The 21,545-nt window shown below is 40.1% G+C and overlaps 1 protein-coding gene across 1 annotated transcript; it reads right to left on the reverse strand.

The window, feature by feature from the left end:
* Positions 1 to 2,238: 2,238 nt before the first annotated feature.
* On the reverse strand, positions 2,239 to 17,837 carry GAS2L2 (growth arrest specific 2 like 2). Its single transcript, XM_081315013.1, has 6 exons — positions 17,305 to 17,837; positions 13,906 to 14,144; positions 11,969 to 12,076; positions 8,332 to 8,428; positions 5,531 to 5,840; positions 2,239 to 4,804 (listed from the first exon to the last, which is right to left on the reverse strand). Exons 1-6 carry the CDS (start codon positions 17,660 to 17,662, stop codon positions 2,950 to 2,952), a joined length of 2,967 nt encoding a protein of 988 aa, XP_081171139.1. The 5' UTR covers positions 17,663 to 17,837; the 3' UTR covers positions 2,239 to 2,949.
* Positions 17,838 to 21,545: the final 3,708 nt, after the last annotated feature.

Below are 21,545 nucleotides of genomic sequence, written 5' to 3' on the forward strand. Positions count from 1 at the left end.
ATCAGTCAAAAAGGGGCAGGAAAGGGTGCTAATTAAGCAAGCATTTACCTACAGGCCGCAGTTCCTTCCAATGGGGAACCGAAGTCACAATCTTTTAAGTACCAAAACACCCAACCACCAGCTTCAGAGAGGTCCCAGCTCCTTGCAGATGAGCCAGAAATAAACCATCTAGCCCCATGGTGGTGAACCTATGGCACACATGCCACAGGTGGCACACAGAGCCCTCTCTGTGGGCACGTGCGATGTCGCCCCAGTCCTAGGCTTTCAGCTGGGTTTGATAAAACCTTTTCACTTTAGGCCTCCACTGCCGTGTGCAAAAAAAAAAGGTTCAATCAATCAATCAATCAATTTCAACCTCGTGGGGAAACAAAAGATCTCACAAAGTTGGAATTGATTGATTGAACTGTTTAGTCCCACCCAGTCTGCCATTACCACTGCAGCCACGCCCACCCAATGGGCCACACCCACCCAATGGGCCAAACCCACCCAATGGGCCAAACCACCCAGTACCCAATGATACCTAAGTGGGTTTTGGGTTGCAGTTTGGGCACTCGGTCTCTAAAAGGTTCACCATCACTGAGCTAGCCATTCACTGATGCCAACATCATGGAAGCACAGATCTCTTGAATTGGCTACAAACTGGTATGCAATCCTCAGTTGGCAGCACTACAATGAAAGTCCTTCTGGGCAAGGAGTTACCCAGCTCTTTCACTGGCAATGGGGAGTCACTCTTTCTCCGCCCAACTCATCTCAGAGGATTGCTATTATGGGGAACATTGGAGGAAGAAGGAATATTTATACATTCGCTGCCTTCAACTGTATATGCAAAAAGAGGCAAGACAAAAAAAAATTTAAATTCAAAATCTGCATTTTCTATATGCATGTATCAAAAGGTAGGGAATTTTTCAGAACCAACTGTCAAATTCAGTCTCAGAATTATTTCAGATTTAAATAATTTCTTCTTTCTCATGCAAGCTATCTTGGCTTGGGGTTCTTTGGGACATGCTACCTCTAAAATATCCAAGAGCCTCAGCTTTTTAAATACAATGGCATCCTCATCTTCCAGCTCCATCTTCAAGCATGCTTTCGATGCTGTATTCCACTGGTTCTTCAAACATTAAGATTTTCTAGTCCTGATATCATGACCATTTTCAAAAGCTTTATACTAACTTCTCAATTAGGTGGTTTTAGGATGTGTTAGTGCTGATCATCTGTATGCTTGATAAGCACCTGGAAATAAATAATGTAAGGATGTTTTAAGGATTGGGATATTTTGGGGTGCTTGGGATGCTGAGAATCCAGAAAGAAGAAATCATGAAATATATGCATTCTATTAAATGTCTTGATTATATTTAATATCATTTTAATTACAATCAAATATATATTTTCCTGGCCTTGCCCTGTTCTTTGGAATGCAACTCCCTTTATATCATGATTAAAAGGTCAAGTAAGGCATTTGGTCCAGCAAAAGTTTATGCTTCAAGTCACCTATTTTAACTAGATATCTTCCAGTTGTGCAAGAAATGCAACTTCCAGAATTCCAAACCAACATATATATCCTTTTCCAACTTATCTGGAAGATCCACACGTGCAAAAGTTATTTTAAGTGGGACAGTGTGATGTGCTCTGAGAATAACCTTGAGGAATGGGGAAGAAGACCCACAGTCAAATCAGTGATCAGATAAGAGAAATCTGAATCCAAAGCAAAAATGTAATTTGAAAAAAGGAAGGAGAGCACATTCAGAACGGCAAGATTCTATTACTATAACCCTATAATAAAAGTAGTCTTAGTGTTTATAATGTTGGTGTTCAAACCTGATCTGCCTCAAAGGGCTGATAACTAGGAATATAGGGCTGATCCAGCGGGACAACCAGGAATAGATTTGATAATATGTTGTGGAAAGAAGGACAAAATGGCCTCAAGTGCTGCGAGTCATCATGAATCTGATCAGATCAAACCAGAGCAATAGTAGTTACTCAGCTGGCAGAAAAGGCAATGATCAACAGACATAGATTTCTCCAGCAGTCTTTTTTTTGTGCTCAAATATCCACCTATGTGTAACCCTAAGAATATGAAAGGGTTCTAGTCCTCACTAGTATAGGTGAAACATCTGTAATCAAGTTTCAGAAAATGTTCAGGAAGCAAAAGAAGTAGAAACGAAGGTATCCTTCCCTGCGATTCAACCTATCATATAGATCAGAGGTCCCCAACCTTTTGGGCACCAGGGACCAGTCACATGGAGGTAGGTTTTTTTGAGTACCGGAAGGGGCGTGGTTTTGTGTGCTGCCTACATCCTGCCGATGGGGCTTTCCTTGTTTGTTCAGACCGTTTGCTGGCATGTCGTGGCCCAGTACTGGTCCACGGACCGGGGGCTGGGGACCCCTGATATATAGATAGCATATGGATCTGCAGGTAGTCTTTGACTAACAACTAGGTATACATGTAGTCCTTGACTTATGACCAGTTGTTTAGTGACCACTCGAAGTTACAATGGACCTACCACCTTTGGGCTACTTAGAACCCAGATTCAAAGTTCTGATGATGAGGCTCCCTCCGCAGCCACATACTAAACCTCAGGTGCTTGGGCAACATGGCCACATTGATGGTCATCTGCAGCATCCCATGATCCCATGACTATGTTTTATTATGGTTTTGCTGACAACTGGCACTTACTTCCAACTTTCAGCAAAACCGTGCTCATTGTGAATCATAGATTCATTTAATGACAGCAGCATTTTGCTGCAAAAAGGGTCATAAAATCTGAGTCATTTTACAACCTTTAGGACTTAGACTATAATGAGCAGGCTCCATTACAATCCTAGGTCAAGGGCTACCTATATATCTTTGAAGTGTACCCTTCTCACAGAGATGGAGGTTGCCGGTTGCAAACTTTGGAGAGGGATGGATTTGAGCATATCAAAAGATTACAACTGTATATTCAGGAATAATCACAGCCAAGTTTCCTTGTCATCCAAAGCTCCCATTATCTGTTCCGTCAGAGTCAGTTCCATACATTGTGTGGAGGACAAGCTGCACTCCAATTTTGGGTTTCCAGTGCTGTCTTGTTTCACCGTAGCTGGGCTATTCTTAGTCTTACATTTGGCCCTGTGGGTTTTGCCCTGGCCTTGGATGCTAGATGCCTTTCGGGCATATCTGTATGCCACTGGTGTGGGGATCTTTGAAGGCTTCTTCTCAGGCCTGTGGTCTTTGCGTGGACGGATCTTGGGGCGTAGCTTGAGCTTGTAAAAGGACGGCACACGCTCTGGTTTTTTCAGAAATCTCCTTGGTTTACTTTGCACATTCTCTGCAACGATGGAACTTTCTGAAGATTTGGGAGTTTCTTCATTCAGTAATGTTTGAGGAGTATCACCATTCTCACTAACTTCTATCTGTCCTCCATTATTTGCATGGGGTGGCTTGTCCTCCTTTGCTTCAGGCACTGAAGGGGTTTCATGTGGAATTTCTCTTTCCCCAAACCTTACTTTGGCCTGGCTTCCATTCAGCATATATGAATTCGTTGGAAAGGAAGAAGAAAGGTCAGTCCCCATGTGCTCCAGATGGAGGGCCATGGAAAGTTCTTGGATTACACTGTCATAATGGAGGCCTGCTGGATGCAACGTTGTGTCTCTGTCTGGCACATATACGCCACTCCGTGGAATGCCTTCACCATAAGTCAAGATCTTCTTGGTTCTCTGCAAAGAGGACAAAGAAGGAATGGATACTTTGGGGAGTTTACAACCTACCATTGTGGAGTTTCTCTCTGGGTCATTGTCCTTTTTAAACTCTTCCAACTGGTTCTGTCCAGGAAGATGGTTGTCATCTGAATCTGCTTCCAACTCCTTGATATTGGACAAAATCTCCTCCTCCAAACTTCTATACAAAGATTGTTCTTCAGCCAAGTTAATAGGTAGTGGCGTGTAGACACATTCCTTTTCCACAGAGGGCTCTTTTGTACCTCCAGGGCTCAAATGACAAGAAATTCTCAGGGTATCCTTTTGGCCCTGCAATGCCTGACTATCTTTCATTTTCTCTTCTGAGTCCAAGTGATGGACTCCAATCCTTAAGTTAGAAGACAATGAATCATAAACTTCCATGCTGGCCATCTTATTTTGTTCTTTTTTAGGACCCATCTCGTTCCTGGGTATTTTTTTGCTGTTCAACTGGTGTTGTTCTTTGGCCAAGGCAGGATCAGGATCGCTATTCCTGAACAATCCTTGATAAACCTCATTCCTTCTAGGAGTTGGAGGCCTGCAGAAAAGTGTGCCAACTTTTCCCGAGGTCCTTAAGCAACTATCCTCTCTTTGAACCTGGCCTGTGTGCTTCACTGGGGATGAAGATTGCTGACCTATTGAATCTTTCCTCCAATTATGCACAGGAGTCCCTTTGTGTTGTCCCTGTAAATTTTCCATTGGGACCTTAACAGTCTGTTGGTGGAAGGTTTTAAAGTGCTTATCTGGGCTGGTAGAACATATCTGTGAACAACTGTTCACTGTTCGCTGGACATTTCCTGCTGACTGAAATGCCTCATTCCTTTGTTTCATTGTTCCCAGTGGTACTGGTTTCTTAATTTCTGTTTTCAGATTCTCCACCACTGTTTCAATACTACCAGGTTCTCTTCTAGACCTTGGACCAGAGAAATATCTCAAATCATGTGAGTTGTTCTCCATGCTCCCATTTTGCTGAGAAGACAATGAGACATAAAATGTCTCTCTCCCACTCAGAGTAGAAACCGACTGCTTGGATCCAAGACTCTCTCCTGGACCTGGAAATCTCTGGGATGGAGTTGCGGGTCGCTCCCTCGCCCTGGAAAAAGAAAAAGGTCAACAGCTATGAAACTGGGAATAAGCATTGCATGTGTGTACTGACATTACATACACCATGTTGATGGGAGCAGGAGAGGGAGGCCTCTTTGAGTAAGGTTTTCAGTAGCTAGGAATGTCTTTGATTAATGTTTCTAGCTCTTTAAAGTAACAGAACTTTCTCCATGTGGAATGTGGATTCTGATAAAAACTGATTTGTAGGAGATGAGCAGGCTGAACCCGAGGTCAGGGTCAAAGGCATCATCAGTTTATAAACGCTATCCTCCTACAAGAGATCCAAGTCCATTCCCCTGTGAATTCTGTTGACCCTTATCTAGCGCCAATTTGGCTTGGCCGCTAGTAGATCAGATTCTGGTTTATAGGTTGCATGTAATAAACTTTCAGTGCTTTGAATTGAACTCCTGGTTACACGCACTTGACACAGTTCAAACCGGCCAGAGACAAAGTCTTCACAAAGATTTGAATTTTAGGACCCATAATTTTACAAACTCATTATGACTCATTAAAATGTGGTAAACATACCTCCTGAATATGACAATGAGTATTAAGAAAAGCATGCTAAGAATATCATGGGATGCTATGAAATGTTACATGATATATATAAAGATACTGAGCATGCTTGCTAGATCGTAGGTGAGTCAAATGATGCTAACCAATGAAAGAACACATTCCAAATTTTAAAAAAAACATTCTGTGGAAATCTATTTACCTTATTGAAGGGGCTTTCCTGGGCTCTGAATGATCCTGGGACATCTTTGGTCCTTCGTTTTTCTTGCTGCGACTGCTGCCACCATTATCTGAGGGTGCTTGAGCCTTCTTCCACCCAGAGCCTGAACTGTGGGGCAGATAAGACCTCCACTCCACTGGGGGCAGTGGACTTTGGCATCTGCTCACAATTAAGGCAGGCTGGGGCTTATTACAGCTGTCTTTCCTGGGTGTTAAACGGGCTGTGATCTCATGTTGAACCTGGGTAGCCTGCATCTTCTGAGGACTAGCCATCTTCAAGATCTGCTTGTGAGCTGCGGAAAAAGCAGTAACAACAATGTGTTGTAGCATATAAGCCTGGAGCCCTCTAGAACTTTTGGCACTACAATTTCTGGTAAGATATTATTTTGTTACATAATTCTAATGTTAATTTCCCTTTTTACTCCTTTCCAAAACATGTTTTTTTAAAAAAAATCATAAAAAGTACTCTGCGTTTTAATGTTGTTTAATCCACTTCTTTCTCTTTTTGAATACATTCTTTAGAATTATATTTTTGTCTAAATACATTATATCTTTCTCTCATCTTCACTGTCTGCAGAATCCATTCCCTTATAAGCCCTCGGTTTACAACCACAACTGCAACCAGAATTTCCATTGCAAAGTAAAATGGTTAAGTGAGTGGCATCCAATTTTTTTTTGCCACAGTTATTAAGCGAATCACTGCAATTGTTTCTGTTAAGTGCATCGTGAGGTCATTAAGCAAATCCAACTTCCCCCATTGTCTTCACTTGTCAGAAGCTGTCTGGAAGGGTCGCAAATTGTGATCGTGTGACCCTGGGATGGTGCCGTTGTAGATGCTAATTGCCAAGTGCCCAAGTTTTGATCACATGACTGTTGGGGATGTTGTAATGGTTGTAAGTGTAAGGACCAGTCATAAGTTATTTTTTCAGTGCCATTGTAACTTTGAATAGCTGCTAAATAAATGGCTGTAAGTTGAGGATTATCTGTATGTATTTTTTTTCTCATCTGCACCTTTTTCACTTCATCATTCCAATTCCACCAAGCATCTTTTTCCATACAATTAACTCCTCCTGTTTCAGTTATTTTCCCTCGGTTCAAAACAGCTTCCGCTTTCTTTTTCTGTACATTCCCTTTCCATTCATTCTCCTGGGAAGTTAATCTACCTTCTAATACATTCTCATAGTTTCATACTTCCAGCAGACCTTCTAATTTAATTCAAGTGTCTTTGAACTGTTTTTCTCTTCTTCCATGATCATTTTTTTTCTTGAGATCCAATTTTGACACCAATCAAATAATGGACACTCTAATTCAAAATTTCTCATGACTTCATATCCTCAACCTTTACTAAGAGCCTTTGCTTCAATCCCCAATTTGAAAGCCCCTGTTTCTAAGCAGGCATTCACCAGTCATGATTCTCATTCATTCTTGGGTCTTCCAAAGGCCCAATCAATTTTTCTATATTATTTTCTCTCATGTTAACTAACGTATTGTTTTCCCCCTTGGAATTACCGTACATTACATTCATTCAGAAAGTTGGACAGCTTTTCTTCAAACTCATCACAATATTAATTTAAAAATTCCTATTTTCATGCAATTGCACAACAATCAAAATGATCATGGTCGTATGCTTTCTGACATATAACTTAGCCTTTTCTTTCTCAATAAATCTCATTTTCAGTCACTGCCTATATTCAACTCCATGAGATCATACATTGACCAGAACGGCTTCTAATTTCATAGACCCACAACACATCTTTTTGCCATTCTTTCATTTCATTCAGGCTCTTTACTGTTTATTCCTTTTACATTCCAAGTTGCGTTGTATGTCAAAAATCAGATGGCCCCATAAATATCGACCTCCAAAGCCCACCATGATGTTGGTCAATTGAAGCTTCCTCATTATGCTTTCAGTATAATTGAAAAGGCATGAACTAGGTCACCAGCCTTAGCTACGTCTGTGTCACATGCAGCACTCCCTTTTCATGTTAAGGAAATCACTGGTCAGTTTGGCCATATTTAACAGCCTCAACTTACAACTTGTAGCTTAGTGACCATTTCAATTTCCAACAATCTTACTTGGGGGGGTTCTTATGACCCAGATTCTAAGTTCCAACTGTTAGGCCCCCCTGCAGTCACATGAGTGTACTTCAGGCACCCAGCAACTAGGCCAGGGGTAGGCAACCTTGGCTCTTTTATGACTCGTGGACTTCAACTTCCAGAATTCTGAGGTGCATGTATGGCCATTCGTAGCATCCTGTGTTTATGTGATTGTATTTAATGAAGTTCTGCTGAAAGCCAACACTCCAGTTTTTGGCAAAACGGTGCCCATAGCAAACCATTGGTTCCTTTAACAACTGTGGAGTTCACTTAATGACCACAGATTTGCCTCAATAAATTCATAAAATTGGATCAGTCAAGTTTTATAACTGTCAGGAGTTACAACCATAATGGAGGGGCTCCATTACAGCAGTAACTCAAGGACTATCTATGTGCCACAACTGCAACCAAGCAGGCTCACATTATTCTATGCAAGTAGGAACTCTAAATCTAGATATTGTCTTGCCCCACTCCAACTAGGAGATATATGCAGTACATGGATGCACCTTTAAAATAGAGAATTGTTGTAAGAGGAGGCATCCTATCTTGTTAGCAGAGCAGAGATACTTGTGCATTTTTGGCTCAAAAAATGCCTCAGATATGATTGATAGATGTCATTCTTGGAGTCTAAACTTAGAATTGCAGGCAAAGTCATACTTTACACTTGAGGAATAGAAATGGACTCACAGAGTGAAGTACACCGGCATGGATCGTGCTTATCCAGGTAGTGTTCCAGGGTGTCCCAGCCACCACCTACTCGGACCATTACATGATTCCGCAGGATCTAGACCAACCAAAAACACATGTGAGCAAAAATCACCCTTCCATGATATCAGACGCCATCTTAGCCATCCTTGGCTTTTTTGAAGAGTGCGCATCCAACTATTGTTCTTTAAAACAAAGATTCACAGCCTTGGATTGGGACTTGCCTTTGCACATTCTTCCTGGAAGCCCTGATTTTCTGCTTTCCATTACCCAGCTAATCAACTAAGCAAACAGCTGAATTATTTCATTAATAACAAGAAATAATTGATTTAACAGGATTCCTAGAGGGAGTGGGAATAGACTTGAACTCCACCCCACCCCCCAATGAATTAATTGAAAGGATAGGTTGACATCACAATCCCTTGGTAGAAGTTTGGCCACCATGATTGGGAAAGGAGCTTCCATATTTGAGCTGCAAACATCCAGGTGATCATTAGATGGCATAGTGGGTTAGAAAATTCAAATAATCTTTGCTGCCATTTAACTGCACATACTGATCCATGGTAGAATGTAGCATTGAGCAGACCCAAAGTAGCATGCTCAGAGACTTGTGTGCAAGTGGATATCCTATCCAGTCACATTCTTTGAATCCACAGCAGGATAATTTCCAAAGAACTTCAAATGTGGGAACTATTCTATATATGTCAGCTGCACCACATACTACTAAAACTGTTCTGTCTGTAAGTTTTAACATGGTGAAACGGTGCACTCTAGGGCAAAGGTTTTTCAACCAATATATCTCAAATGGGCTAACTTATAGAATGCATCCACAATCTGGGACCCATGACTCCTGCTGAATTGAAATTTGGCAAATTTTATAAAACATTTTATGACATAAAAATTATCATAAAGCATTTTATGACATATTGGAACAATGTCTTAAAACATTTCCTGTGATCATCTCCTGATGTTTGACTGTGCTATACTGGTAGTCCTCAACTTACAACAGTTCATTTAGCAACTGTTTGAAGTTACAACAGCCTCAGAAAAAATGATTTATAAGCTGTATTTATACTTATGTAATGGTGGTCACATGATCACAATTCTGAGACTCGGCAATTGGCTTGCATTTATGATTGACTACAGTCACATGTTTGTAATTTGCATCTTTTTTTGCTAATTTCTGGCAAAAAAAAACTGTTGGGGAAACTAGATTTGCTTAAAGATCACATGGGTGATTTAATGACCATGATGATTTGTTTAACAACCACTTCAAAAATTAAATGCAACTCAACTTATGACTGCAACAACATAGGACTAGAAATTCCACCTCCAATTTTGGTCATAAGGACAGCCTGTACAGTTCAACATTGCTACTTTCAAGGCTGATACATCTCTGCATATCACCCTCATTTTAAATAATTTTTCAAGTACATTAGAAGCTCTTTGACTTTTGAAGGCACTGAGAAATCTGGTAAAGAAATCACTGGTTGTCTAGTGTGGCTTTAAAAGTGGGATAAATTCATCTACTTGCTACATTTGTAATAAAACTCTCAGTCTCAGAAGTAAATTTATCTCTGAATACCAGAAAACAGAGGAAAGTTTTCTTGATCCTGCCCTGCTTCCTAAAGATGTTTAATTGAGTGCTATGAAAACCGGATGCTGAGCTAGTTGATCCTTTGAACTCTACTAATATGACTGGAACTCTTTTATGTGGAAATGTGATTTATACATGATGTCAAGCTTGACGCGTGCACATGAGGTTGCCATCATTATTGCTTCTCAGTTTGCCAATACACTAGTGGGGGAGGAGAGAAGGGAATGAAAAGCAAATTCCGGACAACAAGAAGTCAGCCCGTGTGAACCAAGGTCGTTTCAGCAGGTGTTTGCAAACCCACAAAGACACTTTCTCATAACAATAATTTGAGACTTGATTGGACCATGTGATCTGCACTAATAGGGGGAGGGAGAATTCTATATTTTAATTATAGTGGTTTGCATGGGAATTAACCAAAGCTGGTTTTGCTTCATTCGTGCCGAAATGAGGTACTCAATAAAGTTTTGCATTAAGAGATCGGATTGCCTCGATGGTGCTTGCTTGCTTGCTTGGGTTCGTTAGTCGGAAGTGTGACACATGAATTAATACATTTACTAACTCATTAAGAGTAGTACAGTTGAACTTCTAAAACATAATTACCTTTCGAGACTATTTTTTTGTTCAGTGATGATGCAAAGAATAAGGATGAGAGGAACACACTATATAATAGAAGTAGAGAGGGGAAAGATAGTTGTAATGAATGAAGCCAACAGTTAAGAGATAGAGGAAATGCAGAACTATTGTTATGGAAATTTAAAAAAAATCTGCTTTAGAAGTGGGTGAAGAGGGCTAAATAAGGAGATTCCAGATGAATGAGTGAAAGCAGAGGGCCCCTTTGGAAAAAGGTAGAAAGGGTGAATGTAAAAACAACAGAATAATGGTTTGTTAAGCATGTTGGGAAAGCGATTGGTATAATTCTGCTGGACAGGTAATGAGAGGTGACAGTAAGGAAAATTTAGGAAGGGAAGTGGAGTTTTATGCTGCCGTGAGGTTGTGCAGCCCACATATTTGCTTTGCAGCAGAAGAAGACTCCTGAGTGCATTAAGATGGTTGTATGGGAAAAGGAAAACATTCATGAGAATAAAAGCATGAATGGAGAGATACAGTAGATTTAGCTATTTGTCATTTTCTTATTTTGTGCCTTTCCTTTCTTTGGCTTACTAATTTTTATTCTCTTTCAGTGATCTACATAATCGCTGCATGCTTTGAAAAGAAATCATATGTTCAATGTGGATGTCTATGAGAGCAAGTGAGTCAGGGCTGTCCTCAGACCTTGGTCAAAAAAGTCAAGAGGGCAATTGTGACAGAATGATTGAAGCTGCACCTTTTAAAATGTATCTCGTAGATGGAAGGCAAAGCTTTGACCATCAATGTCACCATCTTGAATGTCTATAGAGATTCTCAGTTATCCAGGTCATGATTGTCACCAAGGTGCTTTTTCCAAAAGGCAATTGGATTTTCTTTGGGTTTTTTCCTTGAGGACATTCCGCTTCTCATCCAAGAAGCTTCTTTAATTCTGACTGAAGGATGGGGGAGTGGAAGGATTTATTTTTCCTTGCAGTCATCTGATCATTAGCACTCTCTCGGAGATCATTGAGGCCACTTGGGAGTTTATTGGTGCCTTCAGGGTTACCTGAATCAGAATGCAAATGGGTGTGGAATGTTCCTGGAATAGATGAAAGTTCCATTCAGTCAGAACTGAAGAAACTGCTTGGATAAGAAACAAAACACCTTCAAGGAAAAACAAAGTCCAGTTGCCTTTTGAAAAAGCATCTTGGTCACCATCTTGACTTTTTTTGACCCTACCCTGCAAACACCCCTATATTGAAGGATACGTTTAGGTTGCTTTCATTTTGTATATGCAAGTTGTTTTTTCTCAGCACAATGGACAGACCGGACTCTCAGGAATTGTTTGTTCATTAAAGGAGGTTGCTATTGGCAGATCTTTACTCCAAGGAGCTCAACATGTGAAGTTCCGTAGAATTCTTGCTTCCTGAAAGGTAAGGTTTAAGCTTGACTCACCCTAACAAAAATGAGAGTGTTGGAATCACCAATGCGATACTTCCCCTCTGAGACTTTGACCATGGAGAACTGAACTGGACAAGTGCATCGGCTAACAAGGCATTGGACCTTCAGGGAAAACCAAAGGAAAAATCATAAAGATCTTAGTAATGAAAGGCATCAAGTAAACTTGCCCTGAAGTTGAAAAACCCTACCAGAAGTATAATTTTAAAGAAAAAAAAGGACTTTTTGTGTTGTTTAGATAATTATCCACTGAACTCTGTTACTCAGTTAAATCAATTTATGAATGTACAGGTAGTCCTCGTTTAGCAACCACAATTGGGACCAGCAACTCAATTGTTAAGTGGAACATTATGAGTTTAGGATCTTTCCTTTGCTTTAAATTCTGCAAGGATCATCCAAGGACTGGTTGCAACATTTATTTTTTCATCATTGCCGTAATGGTGAATGATTGCTAAATGAGTCAGGGACTAAATGAAGACTACCTGTATATAGTCTTCTTACTTAGCACACAGCTCAGGGCAGTACACATGACAAATAACAGTAAGGATCAATAAAACTATGTTATAAAACTAAATATAAAAAGCATCTGCAAATGCCTAAGTGCCAGGATTAAAAACCTCATCCAGCAGCTTGTGCTCATTCAGATGTAATGCCAGAAGGAAAAAATGGGTCTTTAATGCATCTCAAAAGCAGAGTGGGAGACAAGCAGAGTCAAGAGTCACTTATTTGAAATGGCTATTATAGAAATGGAATGAATGAATGAATGAATGAATGAATGAATGAATGAATTTAATGAATCTGAATCCAAATCCTATCAGACAACATCACCTAAGCATGTAACCATGTGGGAGTTTTCTGGATGTGAAGTTACTTTTGGAGATGGACAATCCTCAACTTATGACTGTTGTGACATACAGTCGAAATTCCAGGCTTTATTATGGTCATAAATTGACATCTACCTATACAAATACAGCCTTGGTGTCGTTAGATTGCCAGAGTGTAACTAGGAAAGGGCAATTAGGTCTATATTATTGAAACCAAAATAAGTCAGATGTGTTGCAGAATATTTAAAATAATAGAGCAAATAATATAATGGGTTTGCATGGAAACTTTCACAGTTGATCCAAATGTTTTAACTGATTAATAATTATTTATTACAATTATATGCCAACTGACTCCCAGTAATTCCCTGTGGTCTCTCATTCACCAGCCAACCAGGTCTGACTCTGCATAAGGAATAGCCAAGGCCATCTAGATGTTCTCCCCTGTTGCATGGCCTTTTTAATAGGGAGCTTGTCACTAGCCCTCATTTGAAAATGTCAGATGGATCCATGCCTTCTACGGGAGGCAGTAAAAGAATCAATACTATGGTGCTGGAGAAGACTCCTGCGAGTCCCTTGGACTGCAAGGCATTCATACCGGTCAGTCCTAGAGGAGATCAACCCTGACTGCTCTTTAGAAGGCCAGATCCTGAAGTTGAAACTCAAATACTTTGGCCACCTAATGAGAAGGAAGGACTCAGGAGAAGAGCCTAATGCTGGGAAAGATTGAGGGCAATAAAAGAAGGGGATGACAGAGAATGAGGTGGCTGGATGGAGTCACTGAAGCAATAGGCGTGAGCTTAAATGGACTCCAAAAGATGCTAGAGGACAGGAAGGCCTGGAGGAATGTTGTCCATGGGGTTGCAATGGGTTGGACATGACTTTGCAGCTAACAACAACAACAAAAGAATCAGAATAACTAAGAGTTATTGCTAGACATCTCCACAAATTCCAGTTTCGTAGATTGAGGATGAGAGATTAAAAAACTATGAACCAAAAGGATACTGACACTGGAGCCAGTATGGGGAAAGTCTTTAGTGGCACCAATAAACCTTCTGTTCCTGATCCTCTCACATGTAACTCGTGTCTAGCCATTCTTAAAGACACTTGTACCATCTGGTCCAGATTCTTGAAGTTAGGAGGTTCTCTCTTGGGCCGGGGAAGAAGCGTTTCATCCGGTGGCAGGTTCATGTCCTCACGGATCTCATCCTCAATGTCTTCCTCCATTTGGATGAGGACAGGAGCGCTCATGCCAAAACGAGAAGCCCGCCGGGCTACCTCCAGAAGACACAAGACAAAGTTCTTCTCGTTCTTGCGCAAGACCAGGTCCTCCGTCTCAAACATCAGGACATCTAAAAGAGAACAGAGAGGCTGAACGCAGTGAGGCGAAGAAAGATAGAGAATCGCTACAAGATTCTCTCAGAGAAAAGATGAAAACCCAGTAAGAGTTGAGTAAGAAACAAAAGACTAATTGGATTTGCTTTGGTTGCAGTGCTTCGGGGTCACGTGGTCAACATCTGTGACCTTCCCAGCCAACTTACAGCAACCAAAGTCAATTGGGAAAGCTGCATTTGCTTAATGACTACAATCTTACAATTTGCTTAACCATGGCAGTGATTTGCTTAACAATCATGGCAAAATAAGATTGTAAAATCAAACACAACTCACTTAACACAGCCTTGCTTAGCACTGGAAATCCTGGTCCTGTTGGTGGTCATAAGCCAAGGGCTACCTGTACGTTACCATTCCAAACACCATTTCTACAATCCAATCCCAATGTACTGATTCTTAGAATTCTGTATTTATTTATTTATTGTATCATATTAAAATTATTTGGTTTCACTGAATTGGAATTGTCTAAGTGTATTGTAAAAAAAACGCATGGGATGTACCCAAAAGAATGCTCAGGGAGGCATGCCCAGAAGTAAAAATAATGACTTACCGGTAATAACTTAAATGGTCCGCCTTCAAGCCATTCTTCTACTGAAGAAGAATGTGGCTCTTTGCCATTCTTCCGAATTAAATATTAACAAAATCCACATCATGGCTGCCATCTAACAGGCTGGGGAATGCAGGTGTTTCTCTGCCTATGGAGCCCCCTTTTTAAAAACAAAACCAAACCTGACTCTAATGGCAAGCAGATAAAGCAGGCGCTTCTGGAGCTGAACCAAAGAGAAGGTCATACATGGCCTGCCCACTTGAAATGTTGTGTTCTGGGTGCTAATGTAGCTTTTCCCCTTCAGCTATTTATCTATATTGATTGGATAATAGCTACCATTATCGTTTGCAGCCAGCATGTTTTCCCCACTTTTGTGAATCATAGATGTTGCTGCCCAGATCATCTGATGGATACAAAATCCAACGAAGATTATGTATGAATTTATTTATTTATTATTTGATGTTTTTAATTGTTTTGCTTTTTTTTTAATTGATTTAACTGCTTTATAGTTTTTTGGGTTATAAGCTGATCAGAGTCTGGTTGAGATAGGCAGCTATAGAAATTGAATAAATAAATAAATAAATTTAGATAGATAGATAGATAGATAGATAGATAGATAGATAGATAGATAGACAGACAGACAGACAGACAGATAGATAGATGATTGCTAGATAGATGATATATAGATACATAGATATATAGATGATTGCTAGATAGATGATAGATAGATAGATAGATAGATAGATGATAGATAGATAGATAGATAGATAGATAGATAGATAGATAGATAGATAGATAGATAAATGCTTACGATTCTAGTTGAGATTTATTTGCCTCCTTTGATGGCCAAGAGGTTTTTGAAAACTCAACAAGCTTTTCTCATGGTAGTTTTCAACCATTTAGTATTATTCACAGATTCTGAATTTGGGGGCTCCACATAACCATGATTGCTATAGCTTTGGCTCCTGTATTGTCCTCCATGAATTGTTCTAAGTGCTGGACAAAGCAGTCCAGCAGAAGAGTGAGAGAAAGCCAATGGAAATGGTGGAAGAGTCAAAGCAACTCCAAATGCATGCGAAACAATGAGAAAATGAGAGAAATGTTGCAAAAAAGGTAAGTTGCCTTCCTATTCAGATATATATAATGGAAAGTGAATAACTTAGGATTCAGCCTTTAAGTTTAAATCTTAGAGTGCTCCTTTTTTTCTCATTATTCTTCCTAATGGGAAATGTATGAGACAGAAATGAGAAAGAACAGGGCTTCAGTCACTGGTGGCCAACATCTTGATCTTTTTGACCCCCATGTTTCCCCATCGGGACTGAAACTCACTCAATTGTCCACCTGCTTGGCTTGAAAAACATTAAAAAATGACTTTAGGAAAAAAACCAAACCAAAACCGCAGTATAAAGTAGCTAAGAAACAAACAAAATCAGCAGTTTCACACCAAAACAATACACCTTAAAAATATCATCTTATTAAAATGCAGGAACAAGATACCAAACATTTCACCCCCTCTGTTTTGCCAGGGGGAAATGCAATAGAGGAAGCAGAGACAGGTGAAACACAATACAAATAAACATTCCACACAATTTAAATATTGCTCACTTTAAAATTTAGTTGTTCAGGTCTTCTAGTTTCTACCTGCACTTAAACTACGTGTTAACTGATTTTCTAAATCTCCATTCTTGAAGATTTACATTACATCCCCAATTTAAGGAGAGTTAATTTCTGGTTAAAAGCATCTACAACTGTCATCCTTAATTGCAAACACTGCTCTTTCTGATGGCAACAAACAATTTAATAGGAAACTGACAATGGAAGTGGATTAAAGGAGCCTTGGTGGAGCAGTGGGCTAATGCCTCCTTAAGTAACACCAGCTGCCTGCAATTAGTGCAGGTTCGCGTCCCACCAGGCTCAAGGTTGACTCAGCCTTCCATCCTTCCGAGGTAGGTAAAATGAGGACCCAGATTGTTGGGGGCAATTAAGCTGACTTTTTAATAATGCCGCTTGGGGTGTGTGTGAAAGCCCTAATAAGCAGGCATATACATAGAATGAAGGCTACTGCTAAGCTTGTAAGCCGCCCTGAGTCTTCGGAGAAGGGCAGGATATAAATGGAATTAAAATAAAATAAAAATAAAATTATGGGGATGAAAGGCCAAGGAAGGGAATTAGACTGTAAGGATATTATTTCTCTTTTCATTAACTTGAGTATGAGTGTAACCAAATTTCCAGAACAAATCTGAGAACAGAGGAACACTAGGACAGAAGCATTCAGTCATCTTCTGCTTTGCTTTTCTAACAGAGTGAGATGCGTTCATGAGTGTATACTGTATATATAGTCTTTTAAAGTATCATGCAAAGCACTGTTCTAAATAAGTTTAGTTTGGACTTTAGAAAGATATGATTAACAATTGAACAGATGACCCACGAATCGATAGAAAAGACAAAACACAAGGAATGAAAAAGGAAAGAAAGGAAAGCAATGTGTATTCACATTTTAATCATTCAAACAATTCGCTTTTAGCAATTTTTTCTTACAGCATTGCACAGTATATCAATTCAAATCTGTGTACCTTTAATATCCATCTCTTTTCGGCACCACTGAATAAAGTTGGACACATTGTCTCGAGCTTGGAAGGTGCTTGGCTGAGCAAAATCATTACAGGTTACACCATATATGGGAAGTTGGAGTTTTTTGCCCAAACTTGGATATTCCTGGTTGAGGTCTCTGGCCACCTGGGTGATGTTGTTAGCGTGATAACAAAGAAGGACACCTGTTTCCAGGACATCCAGAAAAGATCTCACATCAATGTCGACATCATAGAGTTCCTTAAGCCATTCTGCCAGATCCTCCTTCATGGCATACAAGTATTGTTCGCTTGTTTTGTAGGGGCGGATGCTTCGCACGCTGGCATCCTGAATCCCAGACATTTTCCTGGCAGAATCCCTGATGGAGCTTTGCCTGCAATCCACTGAGCTGTTTTTAGAGTTTTAGCTGTTTTCTTCTTGTTCAACCCATCATTAGAAATACGTCCAACCACTTATAGCATTAAGAACCCACCTCATTGATCTTTTTAAAGACAAGGTTTACATACCCATCTCCCACTCCCACAGGATTTCACAGAATCAGGAAAGACCCAAGTAGGTGGATTCTTCTCAAAATGATCTCTATCTCAGCATTTTGGTGTCTTCATGCTATCAGCTACTTTAGAAGTAGGATACATGCCTGAACCCTTGCTTTCCTCTTAAACCAGAAGTCTCAGCTATTCTTCTATTTTAAAAACCTGAGGGGCTTTTCAGAATTTTGGAAGCAGGATCCAGAAAAAGAAGAATCTCCTAGCATGCCCTGATGAGTGTTTTGCTGTGTTTCCACTCTGAAGTTCTCTTCTCTTCTCCTTGGTGACAGCAGCTCTCTACAAAACACTCCCTGTTAACCCTGATAGATCAAATGTCGCTTTGCTTCAGCTGGAACAAACATTCTCTATGAATGTGGGGAGGAGGGGGAACCTGACTCTTGGAAACATGAGTAAAAGGAGTTATCAGTTGATGGGTATTTTTGCTTTCTGACTGATTCATAAGGGACAGGCACACATTTACACCTCAACTGACCCAGCATTATTGTGTTTGCAAAAAATATTAAAAGTGACATCTAGTGTTTTTTTCTTGACATTTTCCAAGCAATGGTATACTTGGAAGGGTGGCAAACATCTAAAACCTGCTTGGTTTCAAACATACATCCCATTTGTAGGAAAGGAATGGGAAACGTTTTGTACCCAAATGGTTTTAGCAATGAATGCTAGCAAGCCAGAACAAAAGAGTCAGGAAAATTATGGATGAGATTCGATGTTGCATGCAATGAGCATTCTTTTTGCCATTTTGCCAGGTTCCCACAATTAGCTCTGTAGGTTGGGGTGGGGGGGCTGCATGTGGCCTGTGGAATGTCTCTTGCAATAGATATGTTGAATGATGAGTGATTAATTAAATTTTATGCTCTCCCATAAAATACATAGTTTGAGGATGCTTTCACTTCTGAAATTAAACACCTTTTATCAACTATATCTGTTGTGTTGACCATGCCCCTTCCTTGAAGAAAATAGCTTTAAAAACAGAGTGCAGTATGTGACAATAACTCACACAAAGCTCTTCATGTTCCTGGTCTGGAAACATCAATTATTATCAAATGTAGCTTCCAAGTTGGTCTCTGGAAGAATTCCAAGACTTCTTGGAGTGATCTCAAAGCCTGAAGCCAGTTGGAAGGATGCAGAGGAGATGGCTGTGGTCTGTCTTGCTTCATGAGTTTGATACCATGAATCCTGAGGAAGTGGATAGGATCTTCTGCAATATCACCTCAGTCACTTGCAGTTGGGACCTCTGCCCCTTCTGGTTGGTGAAATCCTGCAGGGAAGCGAAGGATGAGCTGGTTCGTGGGGTGGTAAAAGTGTCCTTGGGAGAGGAAGTGAAACCATCACTTGACTGAGTAATATTTGGGGGAAGGTTGTGGAGAAAGTGGTTGGGCTGCAGTTGCAGAAGGCCCTGGAGAAAACAGACAATCTGGAGTCATTTCAGACTTTCATTTCAAGCATTATGATGCTTATTGGTGGTCTCTAGTGGGACCAGGATAGGAATAGTGTGACAATCTTGTTGTTCCTTGGTCTTTCAGCCATTTTCAATACCTTTGATCATGGTACCTTTCTGAGCTGTCTTCAAGGGTTAGAGTGAGGTCAGTTGTATACTGGTTCTCCTTCCTGATAGAAAAATTTTGGAGGAGAACACTGAACCCTAGGCCTATTAATGGGAAGGAGGCAGTGCAGGGCTTGATGTTCTCCCCATTCATATTCAATAACTACATGAAACTGCTGGGTGTAGCATTGTCAGCAGCATGGGGTGAGGTTTCTTCAGTATACTGGTGATACTTAACTGTACATCTTAATCCCTGGGAAAGAAGTGATGCTGTCAAAGTATTGTCAAGGTGCTTGGAGGCTTTCCAGATTTGGATGCAGACGAACAGACTGAGGCAAACCCAGCAAGATTCAACCCAATGAGATTCCATTGTTAACTGAATGGGCAATCTTCCTGCAGGTAGCGCTGATTCATAATCTGGGGAACTTCCTGGACTCACAAGTTTTGTTCAAAGAGCAGGGGGCACTGTGGCTAAGACAACCTTTGCACAATTCCATCTTGTGTTCCAATTGTAAGCTTTCCCAGAACAGCAAGTATTACTCACTGTCAATCATGCCTTAGTCACTTCTCAAGTGGATCATTGCAATATGCAGTACGTGAAGCTGTTCTTGTAGAGTGTTTGGAAGCTACAGAATGCAAGTAGCGATGGACACACCTCAAGGTAGCAACATAACACCTCTGCTTAGAGTTGGCTTCTGGGGACAATTCAAGCTGGTTGCCACTTTTAAAGTCCTTCCTGTCTCAGAGCCTACAGTTTGAAATACGACCTTCTCCCAGCAGCATCTGTCTTCCTGATAAAGTACAGTAGAGTAGGCTCACTAGATATCCCCTCAATTAGAAAGTGTAAATTTCAAGGGCCACATAAGTATGCTTTCAGCCAACAACAGAGCTCCTCTGACAACTGGTTACTTCTTTCCCTTCTGGCTTTTTAGGAAGCTGATGAAAACCTCGTTCCACCAGGCCTCAACAATTGAGGTAATTGTCTTCTGGTGAGATTAGCTTTCTTTTCATTATCATTAATATTTTTATAAGTGATTCCCATATTTTAGTGGCTGCTTTTTAAACTAATTACAGTTACATATTGGGGAGTTGTTCTTGGCAGGAAGAGCATGATCTGTAGGCCTTGCAAATAAATAAATATTAAAAAAATCGTGGAAAGCATCACTCTAGTTAGAAATGTGTATCCCGGTGACATAAGGTATTTATTTCCTATAAAGCTCTCTATGGCTTAGATCCAACTTATTTCCTTCTCTGTGATCCTTTGCTCCACCTACAACAACAACACCACACACACACACACACACACACACACACACACACACACACACACCACTCAAGGCAGTTTATCTTAAGCTGAGTCTTATCCTTAAATGTTTCTCTGGAACACTGGAACATACTTTCTACTGAATTGAGAAAACCTACTGTAGCTCTTTTTCATCCTTTAAAAAGGGTCCTAAAAGATATCTTTTGAAATGAGCTTTTAACAATATATTGTTTTAGAAATGCTTTTAATATTTTTTTATTTTAAATCTTAATTTTTATATATACAGTATCACTGGGAGACCAGATTAGTCCACTGTGTAACAGGTTCAAGAAGTAAAACATGCAAGTTATCAGTATCCTAAGGAGATGGTAAGGAAGGTTATTGAATGGCAGAGCTAAAAAAAAAATCTACCTGAGGTTTCCTCCTAAATCTGCTTCACCACAAAGAACTGTAATTCAAGAATAAATTACATGCAAAGTTCTCAGAGTTGCACTCTAATTAATTAAAGAATCTTCTGTAGAAATCTTTGTTCATTGTGGGTATTAGAGAGATGCCGTCATTGGCGTTATCAGTTAGATGAACTTATATATTCATCAGGAGTTGTCTTTCAACTTGGCACCAAAATCCCAGCTTCAATTTGGCACCTCCAATTAATAGATCTGAACAATCTGCATGTTTTATCTGAGCTGTCACCCAGGTAAAAAAATTCTTGGGTAATTTAAGTCAACATTTTCAGTGGGCACAGTTCTTGGACTACTACAACCAAATGTAATCAGCATAGCACACAAGCCAACTAAAGCCCTTCAAAACATCCTAAACAAGCCAAAAGACCCAGCAACCCCATAAAAAAAACAGGAGTTGCCTCAACAT

This window comes from Vipera berus (assembly GCF_964194415.1).
Source record: "Vipera berus genome assembly, chromosome: 1".
Taxonomy (NCBI): domain Eukaryota; kingdom Metazoa; phylum Chordata; class Lepidosauria; order Squamata; family Viperidae; genus Vipera; species Vipera berus.

Bases quoted from the DNA above. Each gene is read 5' to 3' on its own strand.
- GAS2L2 (XM_081315013.1), bottom strand. From the start codon at position 17,662: ATGTCTGGGATTCAGGATGCCAGCGTGCGAAGCATCCGCCCCTACAAA. The intron at 14,145-17,304 runs GTACACAGATTT...GTTCTCTTTTAG, and splicing joins AAAAGAGATGGATATTAAAG to ATGTCCTGATGTTTGAGACG. The intron at 5,841-8,331 runs GTGAGTCCATTT...CTTTTTCCGCAG, and splicing joins ATGCCGGTGTACTTCACTCT to CTCACAAGCAGATCTTGAAG.